The 12,685-nt window shown below is 42.2% G+C and overlaps 1 protein-coding gene across 2 annotated transcripts in view; it reads left to right on the top strand.

Moving 5' to 3' along the window:
• The first annotated feature begins 3,525 nt into the window (after window positions 1-3,525).
• The window catches only part of DSTYK (dual serine/threonine and tyrosine protein kinase), a 36,295-nt gene continuing 27,135 nt past the window's right edge, over window positions 3,526-12,685 (top strand). For both annotated transcript variants that reach the window (XM_021707369.1, XM_021707368.1), the window contains exon 1: window positions 3,526-4,114. In XM_021707369.1, coding sequence (XP_021563044.1) covers window positions 3,635-4,114 — 480 coding nt within the window. In that variant the 5' untranslated portion in view covers window positions 3,526-3,634. The remainder of the gene's footprint in view (window positions 4,115-12,685) is intronic.

Here is a 12,685-nt window from a genome sequence, read left to right on the forward strand (position 1 = left end):
AGCTCATCTGCTTTCAACTTCATTTCTCTCCATGCCCTTTTCCAAATCTTGTAGACATGTTGGAGATAAATGAAAAAGTTCAGTATCAGTGGGAGAAGCAAAGGGCTCAGATACCGATGTCCATATTGAAGACCTTTCTTCAGTCCAGTAGGTTGCATGTAGAATCCTAACAGTGTATCAGGTTCTGCTTCAGCCCCTTTCCCACTGTACTGGCCTTTGGTTGTTTTGACAGTAGCAGGTTTATTTGTCTTGACTGCTTTTATAGGAGAGATGGAGGGGGGCAGTGATAATTTGGGTCAGATGAATAATGGGGTGTGTCTACTATGGTTGTGGCTGATGCAGCATGTTTTATTGACTCTCCTGTAGTTGACACTGTGTCAGAGGTGTGGAGGCTTTTCCTTCTGGTCCTGAAAGTGGTTTACTTGGTTTTCTTCTCTATCTACTATAGCAGTAGTAACGAAGCTCATTAAGGTTTGTTGGCTTGTTATTATGATACGGTTTTTATTACAGGAATTTAAAGGTTGTCAGTATGAATATGCATATAGTCACACATGTGAGAATCTGGGGAGGACTAGGAAAAGAGGAAAACCAGGAAACTTAGATGAGAATCTAGCTGGACTTCTTACTATTCAGACTGAAACTATGGTAGCTGAAGTTTTCAAGGTGATGGGTAGGTCCTATTCTTTTGTCCACATCTACTGTTTATGTTGAGTTGAAGGAAGTTTTGGGGAGTGATGGTTGCTCTTAAACTATTCATCATGATACAGGACTATTCGAAGTACTTTGTAGATTCACCTATAGTTTTCTATAGATAGGTCTCCACAATAAATGGATTCTTAGGACAAACACATAAATAACATTAAACCCTTACTGTATATCAGTTATTGTGTTGGGTGATGAGAATACAGAGAAACAGGATGGTTCTTCCTGCTTTGGATAATTATAAACAGATCATTAGAATAAACCATGGTGTTGTATAGTTGTGAATGAGGTATGAGGGGGACTCAGGACTAGCTTGTTGCAATTTGTTAAGTGGTTGTACCAGCAATTGGCTATGTCCCCTTGTTTTTAGATTGTAGATCAAAGCCTGGTGTTTCACTTTTGTGCTTAGTAAACACCTTGCACAGAATTTGGCACTTAGTTAATGCTGTTTGCTTTTTCAAAGGAACCCATCTCTTGTTTCAGTGTCTGGTGTTGCTGATGTATTTGTGCAGGCCAGGGTGATGTACTTATAGACAGACATGAAGGAAGGGCCTTAATGAAATGTGTACAGGGGTCTGGGTGAACACAGACCTCTTTCTTTAACCCATTTGCTGGTGCCATTAGTGAAAGAAAGGGATTCTTGAGGATTTGAAATAGCAGGGTAGGTTCAGTCTGAAGTAGAACCACCTCTTAAATGATTCAGGCCTCTCTTGCTTCAATATCCAAACAAAATAAACAGTCTGCAAAGAGTTTAATGCAGCTTCTTGTTGAGTAACTAAAAGGAATACTGTTTCAGTTAGTGCTACACAAAATTTAAATTATGATATATATATTTAGCTCAAAGATTGATCTTCTTACTGCCTAAGAACTGATGTCTGTGCCTTTCTGCACAAATGGAAGGGTTTCCTGAATTATAGATATAGGCAGGCACTGGTACTGAAAAAAGTGGGAAGTGGTCTAGTTCAGACAGAGAGTTTCAGTAAACTGACTTCTGATTCTTTTTCCCAAACAGAGGTTCTCATACTTCAGGAAGCTTTTTGTTCTCTCTTTTAATGCTATTTAAGTCTGTTTGGGGAAGCTAACTATTTAGATTAGTGGTGGTATCCCTGAAAGGATAATTTTTTAAAAAAATTTAAATGTTTATTGATACATAATAATTATACATATTTATGGGTACATGTGATATTTTGATACATGCACAACAACGTATAATGATAAAATCAGGATAATTAAGATATCCATCAAGAAGAATGTTTTTGAGATAGGTCACATCTCTTCTAGATTTGATTGGATTTTTTTCTAACAGGCCCTTCTTTCCCATTGTCTTACTTGAAGTTTTATCATCCATAAATGGAAGGAATATGATGTGATTAGGAGATATTGATCTTAATTGAACACACGATGTTTTTAAGAAAACAGATGTGCCAGACATGGTGGCTCACGCCTATAATCCCAGCACTTTGAGAGGCTGAGGTGAGAGGATTGCCTGAGCCCACGGGTTCAAGACCAGCGTGGGCAACTTGGCGAGACCTCATCTCTACAATAAATAAAAAAATTAGCCGGGCATGGTGGCGCATGCCTGTAGTTCCAGCTACTTGGAAGGCTGAGGTGGAAGGATCACCTGAGCCCAGCAGGTTGAGGCTGCGGTGGCTTGCACTCCAGCCTGGGCAACAGAGTGAGACTCCAACTCAAAAAAAAAATAAACCAGATGACTTCACAGCTGGGATGCTATCATTAGCTGTCAGAGAGATGAACTGGAAAAGATTTTAGAGCTTATGTAAACTTGAATAACATTTCATTTCTATATATGTAAATTTGCAGATTAGTTCATATATTTAGTTATAAAATATGTCATAAAAGAGTAAAATAAGCTAAAACTGCATGTGGTAGAGAAACTTAAAAGGGCTCCACTGTCTTGTACTATACATTGACATTTTGGTCAAGGCAGTTACAGTATTTTTACTGTACCTTTTCTATATTTACATATACAAATACCATGTGTTACAGTTGCCCACAGTATACAGTAACATGCTATACAGGTTTGTAGCTTAGGACCAATAGGCTATACCATATAGCTTAGATATACCATATAGTAGGCTGCACCATCTAGGAGTGTATAAGTACACCCTGATGTTATTACGACTACGAAATTGCCCGATGATGCATTTCTCAGAACATATGCCTATTGTTAAGCAACACATGACTGTGTGTGTGTGTGTGTGTGTGTGTATGTATATATCGATTTGTATATACATATTATATAGTATTAAGTCTGTCAGAAGGAAGGGTTTACTTTTGACACTTTCTTTTTTTTTTTTTTGAGTCAGAGTCTCACTCTGTTGCCCAGGTTGGAGTGCAGTGGCATGCTTCCACCACCGCAGCCTTGACTAGCTGGGCTCGGGCGATCCTTCCGCCTCTGCCTTCCAAGTAGCTGGAGCCACAGGCACAGCCACACGTGGCTGATTTTTAAAAATTTATTGTAGAGACGAGGGCTCGCCATGTTGCCCAGGCTGGTCTCAAACCCCTGAGCTCAGGCAATCCTCTCGCCTCTGCCTCTCAAAGTGCTGGGATTACAGGCGTGAGCCACACGCCTGGCTACTTTTGACATTTTTCAAGTATGTTTCTCCTTGGACTTAGGTCCCAGTTAGTATAGTCTCTTCTGTCTTCGTCATTTTAAAGATCTTGGGTTTGTGGTGTAGTCCTTGTAAACTCCCTTAGGCTGTCCCTCCACTAAATGAAAAAGGAACAGGAAGGGAAGATCAGGTCACTGCCACCTTTCTGGGTAGAAATAACAACTGTTCCCAGAGAATGAACTAGGAGGGGGAATTCTTTTTGATATTTGAAGAGCCTTTTCTAACTGGGTTTTTTTTCCCCCAATATCTTCTTCAACCAAGTTTTCTAGAAATTTCTGCTCTAGGACCCTGACATCCTAATGGGGTCTCTGTGTGAGTCTCTTTCTCTACCTTCCTCACTCTTCTCTCTCTACTCCTTTCTCCTTCTCCACTCTCCCCTTCCCCAACCAGGCCCGCTGAGCTGCATTTCCTTTCCGCCTAAGGAAGAGAAGTACCTCCAGCAGATTGTGGACTGCCTCCCTTGCATACTGATCCTCGGCCAGGATTGTAATGTCAAGTGCCAGCTGTTGAACCTGCTGTTGGGGGTGCAGGTGCTTCCTACCACCAAGCTGGGCAGTGAGGAGAGCTGTAAGCTTCGGCGCCTCCGCTTCACCTATGGGACTCGGACTCGGGTCAGCCTGGCACTCCCTGGACAGTATGAACTAGTGCACACGCTGGTTGCTCACCAGGGCAACTGGAAGACCATCCCCGAGGAGGACCTGGAGGTCCAAGAGGACAATGAGGACGCTGCTCATGTTTTAGCCGAACTGGAGGTAACGATGCACCATGCTCTCTTACAGGTACCAACCTCATATTTATACACCAATTGTACCTATATATACCAGCTTTTCTTTTGTTTAAACTTTCTCAGAAAGTAACTTGGCAATATAGACTCTGGGCTCTGAGCAGCAGCTGGTAGAGTCAGAGGAGCATGATCAGGGAAGTTGAAAAACAGACAAGGCCAAAGTAAGGCCTGTGCCTGCCTCTGCCTTCTGTGCTACAAGGCCCTGAGTAACTTGCTTGCCTCCTTGCCTCCTCATCTCCTTTTCTAAAATAAAAGGAATATGTGATACTTGCATCTCAACATGCTTTTACAGAATAATTATAATCAAAGTTAGAAATCCTTTCTCATTCTTTCTTTTTTTTGTAATTGGAGTCTCACTCTGTCTCCCAGGCAGTGGCATGATCACGGCTACCACAGCCTCGACCTGCTGGGCTCAGGTGAGCCTTCTGCCTCAACCTTGCAAGTAGCTGTGACTACAGGCATGTGCCACCATGCCTGGCTTTTTTTTTTTTTTGTAGAGACAAGATCTCATCATGTTGCCCAGGCTGAGTACCCTTGCCTCAGCCTCCCAAAGTGCTGGGATTACAAGCGTGAGTCACCATGCCTGGTTCCTTTTCATTTCTTAGCAGGAAGATAATGCTGGAATTGTCTCTAGTCACTTCTTTCTAAAAGGAATGGTAAAGTGATGGGTAATTAATGTTCTTATTATAATTGAGACCATGTGAAGAAATTTGTGAAGGTTTTTCCTTATTTCTAGTCATTAATTTACGAAGTGAGACAGATCATTTTTCCTACTTTATAAGAGACTCCAGGAATCTGTGGACAGGTCTGACTCAATGTAAGAAAACGTGAAGATACTGTCATTTGAAGAATATCTTGGCTTCTGTCTTGAAGTAAACTCCCAAAAGAGAGTACAGATCCTATGGCATCTCCTAAGAGAGCATATTGTCTAGCTAGTCTTCTTATATCCACTTAGGAAAGACTTCTCTCTTGTTCTGAGCTTCCTTTCCTGCTGAAGTCTGGGATCAGAAGTGGGTAGGAATACAAGATGTAGACATGCTCAGAAAAGAGAATTTGTCACATTGGTTGGCTGTGCCAAGAATGATGGGTTCGTTTGGCAGAACTTGGGAGAGTGGTTTCTTCTTCTTTCATATAACCTCTTCATCTACCCCTCTTCTAAAAGACTTAATTTCTCAGTCAATGAATGAGTCCTTTGGTTGTGGCCATGGCCTGTGTCACTCTAGGAGAAACTGTCATCTCGTTTCCTTCCCTAGTCCACATTTCTTTTATCTTGATAAATGCTAGAGGGGGCTAAGAAACAAGCCCCCATTCTTTCTCAGCTCAGTTTCAGTGGTGGGTTTCCTGTGTTTTCAGACTGAGAGTTCATGCTTCTTAGCTCCAGTATACTATGAGAGTCCTTGGATAGCTCTGGCAGTAATCTTTGTTTATTGTCTGTTCACTTGACCCATGAACTTCTTCACAATTGACACGTATGTGATCCATATACAATCTTTCTGTAATATGATGTCCTGATCTAGTTCCTTCAAGTTTCTGATAGCTCAGTGGTTTTTAAACTTTTTTAGATTTAAATTCACTGTAAGAAATACATTTTTTTTTGAGTAGGAGTCTCACTCTGTCACCCAGGGTGGAGTGCAGTGGCATGCTCACAGCCACTACAGTCGTGACCTGCTGGGCTTAGATGATCCTTCCACCTCAGCCTTCCAAGTAGTTGGAACTACAGGTATGCACCACCATACCCAGCTAATTTTTTGATTTATTGTAGAAACAAAGTCTCACCATGTTGCTCAGGCTGGCCTTGAACTTCTGGGCTCAGGCAATCCTCTTGCCTTGGTCTCCCAAAGTGCTGGGATTATATGCGTGAGCCACCGCACTTGGCTAGAAACACATTTTCTTTCAGGACCCAGTATACACACACACACACACACACACACACACACACACACACTTGAAATAAAAATTTCCTAAAATAAACTTTTACTTCCTGCAAAACACACTGATATTTTCTTCTCCCTTCAACATCATTTTTTGAAAATGATAGCAGCAACCCACTAAATTGATGCTATAACCTGATAGATTATGACCTGCAGTTTAAAAACACTGTTAAATAGCTGAAATGACTGCTATAAGTCAAGTGGTGACTTTTCTCATTCTTGCCTTTTTTTTGAGTTGGAGTCTCACTCTGTCGTCCAGACTGGAGTGCAGTGGCACGCTCCCGGCCACCGCAGCCTCCACCTGCTGGGCTCTGGTGATCCTTCCACCTCAAGTAGCCGAAACTACAGGCACATGCTACCACACCTGGCTAATTTTTGATTTATTGTAGAGTGAGGTCTTGCCAAGTTGCCCAGGTGGATCCCGAACCCATGGGCTCAAGCAATCCACTCACCTTGGCCTCCCAAAGTGCTGGAATTACAGGCTGAGCCACCGAACCCGGCCCCATTCTTGCCTTCTAAAAACAATCTTGGAATGTGACAAAGCCATCTGCAGAAGAGGAAAGTTATTTGACTGATTTCTCTGTGTCCTTTCATTTTGTTGGTTTAAATTTCTAATGTTCATTTATTTTTGTTCCTTGAGTTGAGGTGAAGTGATAAAAGAAAGTCACTGGAAGGAAAGTGTGAGCCATTCCCCAAGCATATTTCTTATTATTAAGATATGTATTTAAGTACTTGTACTTATTACTAAGAGCTCCCAGTGCCTGCTCCTGATGTGTGTTAAACATGCAAACTGAGGTGACAAGTGGAGAGGCTACTTGGATAGGACATTGAGATACCAAATCAGCTTTCTCTCAGCACAGTTAATAAATATATGTTCTATGACTGGGCACAGTGGCTCATGCCTGTAATCCCAGCACTTTGGGAGGCCGAGGCAAGAGGATTGCCTGAGTCCAGGGATACAAGATCAGTCTGGGCAACTTGGTGAGACCTCGTCTCTACAATAAATCCAAAAATTAGCCAGGCATGGTCACACATGCCTGTAGTTCTACCTACTTGGAAGGCTGAGACAGAAGGATTGCCTGAGCCCAGCAGGTTGGGGCTGCAGTGGCCATGAGTGTGCCACCGTACTCCAGCCTGGGCAACAGAGTGAGACTCCAACTCAAAAAAAAGAAATTGGCTGGCCATGGTTGCATGTGCCTATGGCACCAGCTACTGGAGAAGCTGAAGTGGAAGGATTATCTGAGCCCAGTAGGTCAAGGCTGTGATGGGTCGTGATGGTGCCACTGCACTTGAGCCTGGGCAACAGAATGAGACCCTGACTCAAAAAAGAAAGGAAGGAAGGAAGAAAGGAAGGAAGGAAGGAAGACATAAATTCTCACTCACTCTTTTCTGTGGAATTCTCTGGCCTGTCATGTTGTTTCATGTGGTTTGTGAGGCTTCCTTGGCCAGTGTTTCTCCAGATCTGCTTTATTCTCCAGTGGTTTTGATGTCAAACTAGTCACAGAGCCCAATGGTTCTAAATTTAGAACCCCTTGATGCTAAGTCTCAGTGGGCCTTGCTGTCTTTGTGGGATCCCAGCACTGCCATCTCACTACAGGCAGGCTCCTCTCTCCATTAACCACATCAGTGATGCGCAGCGCACTGCTGGGAGCATAGCACAGCTACCTGGAAGATTGTTCATGCCAGTGAGAATGATCTTTTTGTTTAGCTCCAATTATATTTAGGACCAGTGAGTTAACTCTTAACAGCCCTTCCATTTGATTTATAAAAGGAGTACTAAAGAAAGGAAATGTTTAGCTAAAGGAAATCAAGCTTGAATTAGGGGAAGTGCAATGTTCATTTTGAACTGTCAAATTATCAAAGCAGAATTTCCCCCTGCCCTTTTATACAATGATCATTCTTCTAATATGTTACTTAAAAGTCCTCATAAATTAGCTATTTTCAGTTTGTTCCAGAATAGTCTAACTCACATGGACACACACTGTTTGGTATTCCCAGCTTTTTAGTTCTGAATCCCCTGAGGTTCTCAGTTCATGATTCAACAATAGAGGATCACTGTTAAGCCATTAGTATCTGAAACCTCATCCAGTGTGAAAACAGTCATCTTCTAACTGGCAGTGCATTTCACCATTCACCGTGTTCACTAGTGCTATCTTTATATACAAAAGTACTTCCCCTTCCCCATCTTCATTCCCTCTTTCTAACACATACATCCACCGCCTCCTTTTCTGTTTTCTTTCTTCTTAGAAATCTGATGGAACAGTTGTCTGTCTAAGAGTTGTCAGTCTGATATATGTGTGTGTGTATTTTTTTTTCCTGTGAGAAAAGGAATAAAAAGCAACAGAGGTGATCAAACTTGTTCAGCCTGAGATGGGATTCCTGCAGCCTAGCAGTGGTATTTCATTTATTGTGGCAGTTACATAGCGTCAGTTGTTCTGCTCTTATCAGTAGTCTGTTTACCCCACCAGGTGCTTTCTGGCCCTTTGGACAAATGTACATGCCACCTAGTAGCCAGACTGCCACACACTGACATGGTTATTGGCTCATGCTGATATCTGGTGGGGTATAGGGACCTGAGGTAGACTAATATTTATTTCCAGGCAAGGTCAATGCCTTGCAAATAATTTTTTTAGACTATTTTAAACTCTAGCCAGTTGGAATAGTGAAGTTTTCTCTTTGTAAGCCTCAATTAATAGTTATCAGTGAAATTTTTAATTATACAGATATTGGTATTTTAAATTTTTTAGCAGTTAATTTTAGAACTCAGAATCATTATCAAGGATCTTAAAATGACAAAAATTTAGACAAAATTTTAGCTCCCAAATTTACTAAACACATTTTGTTATTAACAACTATCTTCAGCTGGGCTCAGGGGCTCAGCCTGTAATCCCAGCACTTTGGGAGGCCGAGGCAAGTGGATTGCCTAAGCCCACCAGTTCGAGACCAGCCCAGGCAACTTGGCGAGACCTCATCTCTACAACAAATCAAAAATTAGCCGGGTGTGGTAGTGTGCTTCTATAGTTCTAGCTACTTGGAAAGCTAAGGTGGAAGGATTGCCTGAGCTTGCATGTTGACGCTGGGGTGGCCATGAGTGTGCCACTGTACTCCAGCCTGGGCGACGGAGTGAGACTCCAACTAAAAAAAAAAAAAAACTACTTGGAAGGCTGAGGCAGAAAGATCACCGGAGCCCAGCAGGTCGAGGCCGCGGTGGCCGGGAGCGGCCACTGCACTCTAGTCTAGGTGACAGAGTGAGACTCCAACTCAAAACAAACAAACAAACAAAACAACAAAAAAAACTTGTCTTCTCTCAACTTTTGTCTAGTTACTGTTGTTTAATATGGTGCCTTGTAAAACAAAATTTGTTATGTGTTGTTTATCTTTAGTTAGATACCATGGTGTCCTTAGATTAAAAGGTATGGGTTGATAGGTATAAAGTGGGAAAGAATGCTGCGTAGGGTCTTTAGGGTAAAAAGATACTGTTGGGAAGAGGGAGTCCATGGAATTAAGTAAAAAATTATTATTCCAAGGGAAGAGAAACAAGAATGGGTTAATATGTACAAGGCAGAGAAATAAGGAATGAAATTCTAGAGGTATAATTAAAATAAAGAAACCATCATTTTATGTGGCAAAAAAAGGGAAACTGAAGTGATGTGTTAAAATAGATGTGGGAAGTTCAGCCAATTATAAATTCAGTAATCCTATGTTCATTGAATTTAACATCTCTTTCACCTTTTTCCTAACACACACTAGCATGCATAGTAAAAGGTAACCACCTTGCATATGTTGCTCTTTGCCAAAAAACCTAGGAATACCTGTGGTGGGCTAATATACCTGTTAAGGACATGTGTGATTTAGAGGCAAGATATCTTTTCAATCCCTGTGCTCACTACAGTAAACTTGGTATCTTGTAAAAAACAGCCTGAAGCTGAAGATATATTTTCTCAGTTCACCTTCAGTGATTCATCTTTGGCCTTCCAGGGTAGCTCTTGGGAAAATAATCTGACAGATTACAATCTTAATCTTTCTCTTTTGTCTTCTCTCTTTACTGGGATTCTCTCTACCCCTTTTCTGCACCAGATGACTTTGTTTCTGTTTTTACTGTTTCAAAGGTTTGTTTGTTTCCTTCTGAATAGAGGATGGTGGAGGTAGGGAATCTTCCCTAATTCAGAGATTCAGGAGTTACAAGGCATTGTCGACAAGCAGAAACTGTTGTTGGGGGGGGCTATTAAAAATACTTACTTTTTTACTTTTTGTTTGTTTGTTTGAGTCAGAGTCTCACTCTGTCACTCAGTCTGGAGTGCAATGGCACACTCACGGCCACCACAGCCTCAACCTGTTGGGCTCAGGTGATCCTTCCGCCTCAGCCTTCCAAGTAGCTGGAACTATAGGTGCATACTACCACGCCTGACTAGTTCTTTGATTAATTGTAGAGACAAGGTTTCACCAAGTTACCCAGGCTGGTCTTGAAACCTGTGGGCTCAGGCAGTCTTCTCGCCTTTGCCTCCCAAAGTGCTGGGATTGCAGGTATGAGCCACCACACCCAACTTCTTTCTGACTTCTATTGTAATATCACAACCAATCCTTGGAGAATATATTGTTTCATTCTGGAGCCTTTAATTTGTAACCAGCATATGCTTTTTAACAGAACCTTAGGGTTATTAGTAGCCTTGAAAACATCTTGTTTCTCCTTTATTCTTCTCTCAGAACTTTCCAAACACCAGATCAGACATTGCTTGACACACAGTGGATATTTAGTAACTGTTTAAACATTGTTTTGTCACTTAGCTGTGTGACTCTGTTCCCCCATTTTTAAGATGGGGCTAGTGATCCCTGTCTTTTAGGATTGGTTTGAAGCTAAAATGAGAGAGTATGGTTAAAGCATTGACCACGGTGTCTAGCATGTAGCAAGCCAGTTCTCTATTCCCTTTGAATAAACCAATGTCCTTTAGAAGGTTTCCTGCTCTCTCAGTCACCCATCCCTTCCCTGACAACCATCCACATTGGAATTCCTCTTTTGTCAAACTTAAGTCCTTTTTGTTCTAGTTTACTTGTAGTTATTATTCTGCATTTTTGTTTGTTTCTTTGTTTAGAGACGGGGCCTCGCTATTGCCCAGACTGGGGTGCTGTGGTGTGATCATAGCTCACCGCAGCCAGCCTTGAACTGGGCTCAAGTGATCCTCCAGCCTCAGCATTCAAGTAGCTGGAACTACAGACGTGGGCCCCCATGCCTGGCTAATTATTTTATTTTTTGTAGAAACAGGATCTTGCTAAATTGCCCAGGCTGGTATTGAACTCCTGACCTCAAGTGATTCTCCTACTTTAGCCTCCCAAACTGCTGGGATTACAGGTGTGAGCTACCCCACCCGGCCTATTCTGCTGAGGTAGGAGGATTGCATGAGCAAAGGAGTTCAAGACTATATAATCACGGCTTGCCACAGCCTTGACCCCCTTATTTTTTGTAGAGATGGGAGTCTTACTATGTTGCCTAGGCTGGTCTTGAACTCCTGGGCTCAAGCAGTCCTCCTGCCTCAGCCTCCCAAAGTGTTCGGTTTATAGGCGTGAGTCACCGCACCTAGCCTATTTCTACTTTTAGCATGATGGTCTCATGTTTTCTGTGGCTAATTAAGAGCTACGACTCTGATTATGTTTCTTTCCAGCTCTATGTCTGGCCTCAGTTGTCACACTGATGCTTTTACTAGACAGAAAGATGAATTTGTATCCAATCTATGTTGACTGCTAGGATAAAGTTTTGGATTGGCTTCACAGTAATCCCAGTTTCTTATGAGGCACAAGACACATTATAGCCTACAAACCTGTTCAGTTGCAGCTCCCTCTTGGAGTGTATATGTACCAGTAAGAGTCAAGTTATTTCTATACAATAACAAGAATAGAGAGTTATTTTACTTACTATGTATTTAATATTTAAGAGTGATAGTGAATTCAGGGAACTATTTAAAAATGAAAAAGAATCAGCCCTGTGTAAAAACAAACAGGAGCCGGGCTCGGTGGCTCAGCCTGTAATCCCGCGCCTTTGGGAGGCTGAGGTGAGTGGATTGCCTGAGCCCGCGGGTTCGAGACCCGCCTGGGCAGCGAGACCTCATCTCTACAATAAATCAAAAAATCAACCGGGCGTGGTAGCGCGTGCCTGTAATTCTGGCTACGTGGAAGGCTGAGGCGGAAGGATCGCCGGAGCCCAGCAGGTCAAGGCTGCGGTGGCCGGGAACGGCCACTGCACTCCAGTCTGGGCGACAGAGTGAGACTCCAACTCAAAAACAAAAACAAACAAAAACAAACAGGAAAAAACTCTCAAGTACCCTGTGAGAATGCCATGGATAGAGAATTGGAAGTAAAGATAGCTGGAATCTGGGAACAAGGATTGAGGTCAAAACCGTATAAATTGCTCAGCAAGGACAGGACAGTTTTATAGTTGTATACTTTTCTGTGTGATCTAAAACTGAGGCTTCAGAACTATAGAGAAAGCAAACACATCTGCTGCCTACCAACTTTAGCCCGAGTACATAACTGCTTTCTGTTTGAATTATTAGTTAGTATGATCATCCTTTGTTTCAACTGGCTTTTTTTTTTTTTTTTGAGCTGGAGTCTCACTCTGTCACCCAGGCTGGAGTGCAGTGGCA

This window comes from Carlito syrichta, unplaced genomic scaffold (assembly GCF_000164805.1).
Source record: "Carlito syrichta isolate Samal-C Ts95f unplaced genomic scaffold, Tarsius_syrichta-2.0.1 Scaffold316857, whole genome shotgun sequence".
In the NCBI taxonomy this organism is placed as follows: Eukaryota; Metazoa; Chordata; class Mammalia; order Primates; family Tarsiidae; genus Carlito; species Carlito syrichta.